The sequence below is a fragment of the Drosophila biarmipes genome, chromosome 2R (assembly GCF_025231255.1).
Source record: "Drosophila biarmipes strain raj3 chromosome 2R, RU_DBia_V1.1, whole genome shotgun sequence".
NCBI classification, from domain to species: domain Eukaryota; kingdom Metazoa; phylum Arthropoda; class Insecta; order Diptera; family Drosophilidae; genus Drosophila; species Drosophila biarmipes.
The window spans coordinates 5,546,200-5,548,957 of record NC_066615.1 but is presented as its reverse complement, the minus strand read 5'-3'; the positions used below and the strand labels follow the sequence as shown (position 1 = coordinate 5,548,957).

General features: G+C 44.5%; 1 protein-coding gene across 1 annotated transcript; it reads right to left on the bottom strand.

Annotated features, from left to right (window-relative positions):
* Positions 1-386: 386 nt before the first annotated feature.
* Positions 387-920, bottom strand: LOC108029441 (protein transport protein Sec61 subunit gamma). The gene is made up of 2 exons (XM_017101689.3): positions 758-920; positions 387-701 (listed from the first exon to the last, which is right to left on the bottom strand). The coding sequence occupies exons 1-2, from the start codon at positions 808-810 to the stop codon at positions 437-439; spliced, it is 318 nt and encodes a 105-aa protein (XP_016957178.1). The 5' UTR covers positions 811-920; the 3' UTR covers positions 387-436.
* Between the last annotated feature and the right edge of the window lie 1,838 nt (positions 921-2,758).

Below are 2,758 nucleotides of genomic sequence, written 5' to 3'. Positions count from 1 at the left end.
GTATTAGTTGTATTTTGGTGGCTTATTTCCAAAAATGCAGCAAAGCCAATTAAATTAAGGTAAAATCCAGAATTAAAACTAAGTTAAACCTGTGTTTAGCGGGGACACTTGTTTTATGTACTACTTTTAGTTTTTGCTGCTTTAAAATTAAGCGAATAAAAAGATTATAATACTAAACCAATTGATTGTTAATGCCTACAATCGTGCTTAAATCCTAATTCTGAAACTAATCGTGAGTGCCAAGTGACTCTTTACAAAACGACCAGTGGGTATCACCGAAAAAACTTGGCAAGGAAGAGGAATGATCTTGTCAACACCCTCAGGTCAGCCCAACCAGCTTTTCCCTGTTCCGACGGCTTGGCCGCAGGCCAGAAAACTCTTGACTCTAAGCAGTTGAATTGAGACTTTATTACCGTTCAGGCTTTCTGGTTTGGTTTCAGTCCATGATAATGTTGACGATGGGAATGTGCATCAGCTTGACCGCGAACCCAATCAGGCCCATGAGGAGGAACCCCACGCCAATGGCCCCGCTAATACGCAGGAACTCCTGGCGATCAGGTTTTGTGCATCGCTTGTAGAAGCGCAAGGAGTTCTTGTAGAACTCCGAGGAGGGCAAGATGAGCCCCAGTTGATCCTTGACCTGCCGTCCCACGACTTCTAGGGACTTGCACTTGATATCGGGCAAGAACTTGGTTAGTCCCCTGGTGATTATGTTACATTGAGTTAAAGTTGGAACACCACTCTTTGATATATCTACCTCTTGGCTATTTTGTGCCTCAATCTGCGACGACGAGAAAGTAGCTGCTCCATACTGAGATTTAACAGTTTATACCCGTAACTTTCCTGGGTGAAACCTTCTGTATTTGTGTCAGGGCGTTGAACTAATATCACAGGCCTGTTGAGATCGACATGGAATTCGGTCCTAATAATTGCCAGCTGTTGTGCCGAACATGGCCGCCAGCATTGGCACTAGCAAAGTGTAGAAACTTAAAATGGAAAATGCTGGCCGGCTTACACACATAATCAAACTTTATGCAAACTGTTTGCCAGCCCCGGCACACACAAGCCAGAACAATTTCGACCAGTTTGCTACTTTTGCTGAGCAGAATTTGTGGGGGAGGATGGGGACTTAAATGCTGCAATTTGTTTCACTGCCGAATCGTTGCTGTCTTCACTTGAAGCTTAACTAAATGCACAGGGAGCCAGTCCGAAAATTCTCCAGCTCCAGGTCTAAGCCAAGAGTTGCCCCCCTTCATTCAACCAGTTCCACTTTCATTCCCACTCCCATTTGCATCTGTCTCTATCCATCTCGGTGCGTGGAGAGGTGGCTGTTGTTGCTACGATTTGACAGCCTTGGCTTCGGAGATCCCCAGGACAATTCTCTGCAAAATTGGTAGACAACACTGTTCCACAACGGGCTCCAGCCGGGCTCCTCTGCTGCTCCACCCAGTATAAAATTACACTGTTGAAAATGTCAAATAAAAGTTATAAATCTGTGATGGCAGGCATATGTTAATTAAGTATAGAAAGGGTTACTAAGTAAGTAATTAAGTTAGTTTTGTATGTTCCACAAAAGCCAATACGAAGGGCACTATATGTATAATTACTTTTTGACTTGAAAGATATTTTTAACAGTATTTCATTGGCTATCTTTGTAATTTGTCGTCGTGAACTTCCTTCTAAAACAAATATCTATTAAGTTTTAAAGCATCTATAATACTAATTAATAAAATAAATAATATTTCATGGTAATTTAGCCCCCTTTCATGTTAAATATTATGCAATTTGTGAAGATGCCAGGGGTTTTCCTCTGTGTAAGTATCCGGATATGAATGTGGCATCGCCGTCGCTTGTGTGCCTGTGTTTGTGGATATTTATGATGGTGTGCGTGCCTGCCGTTTCAGGCATTGCCATTGAGATTGAAAAATGTTAAAAAATTGCTTTTAAATGCCGCAAAATACAATTTATTATTCAACAGAGGCAAACGCCAAACACTGAGCACAATGTGCGCCCAGGGAGTGGGCGTGTATACGGTGGACCCGTTCCACGGAGTGCAGGGGTGAGGGTCGGGGCGTGACCAGTGTGCGTAGGAAAGCTCAACAGTGCCGACTGCTTGGTTGTAAATTTAAATAAAGCCCTCTTACACGCGCACACAGCGCACTGGGCGATTGTTACTGCAGTTGTTTTGTTTATTACGCATACGCACTGTGCGCCAGCCATTGAAGTTGGTCATGAAGCGCAACGAGGCTTGCGGACTCACATGGCCGGCCCTTCTCCCCGTTCTGGGGCCAGCTGTGGGGGATTTTAAGGGCGCACTTTAAGAGACAGAAGTGCGGCGATATCGAACCATTCGAACAACCCGACTATATGGATTCCCCCACAAATCCGTCTCACTTTATTTGCAATCCAAAAGCAGTTAACACACTTTCGTGCAGGACTAATTGTGGATCTGAGCGGCATCTTGGTCGGTAACTTTTCGTTCTTCTGTTTGCGGTGGCACTCGAACAATTTTCCATGTGCTCCCAAAACTTTGGCAATAAAATTTGTTTCAAATTGCTTTCGAAAGCCGCTCGAAAGGGGACATCGAGGGAAGTGGGGACACGGAAGATGGCCGGCACATCCGGCGGATTCTCTCTCCATAGAGCCAAAGTTGTCAGCGGGCGAGTGACCAAAGTGCACCCAGAGGGCCAAAATAAATATCAAATCTATTGAGAGGGCGAGGCAGTCGCGCAAAAGTTAATTACATTGTGTTAACCGG

What these genes read in the sequence shown, in the direction of transcription:
- LOC108029441 (XM_017101689.3), bottom strand. Translation starts at nt 810, where the DNA reads ATGGAGCAGCTACTTTCTCGTCGTCGCAGATTGAGGCACAAAATAGCC. An exon ending in AGGCACAAAATAGCCAAGAG is followed by an intron (nt 702 to 757) that starts GTAGATATATCA and finishes CATAATCACCAG; the next exon opens with GGGACTAACCAAGTTCTTGC.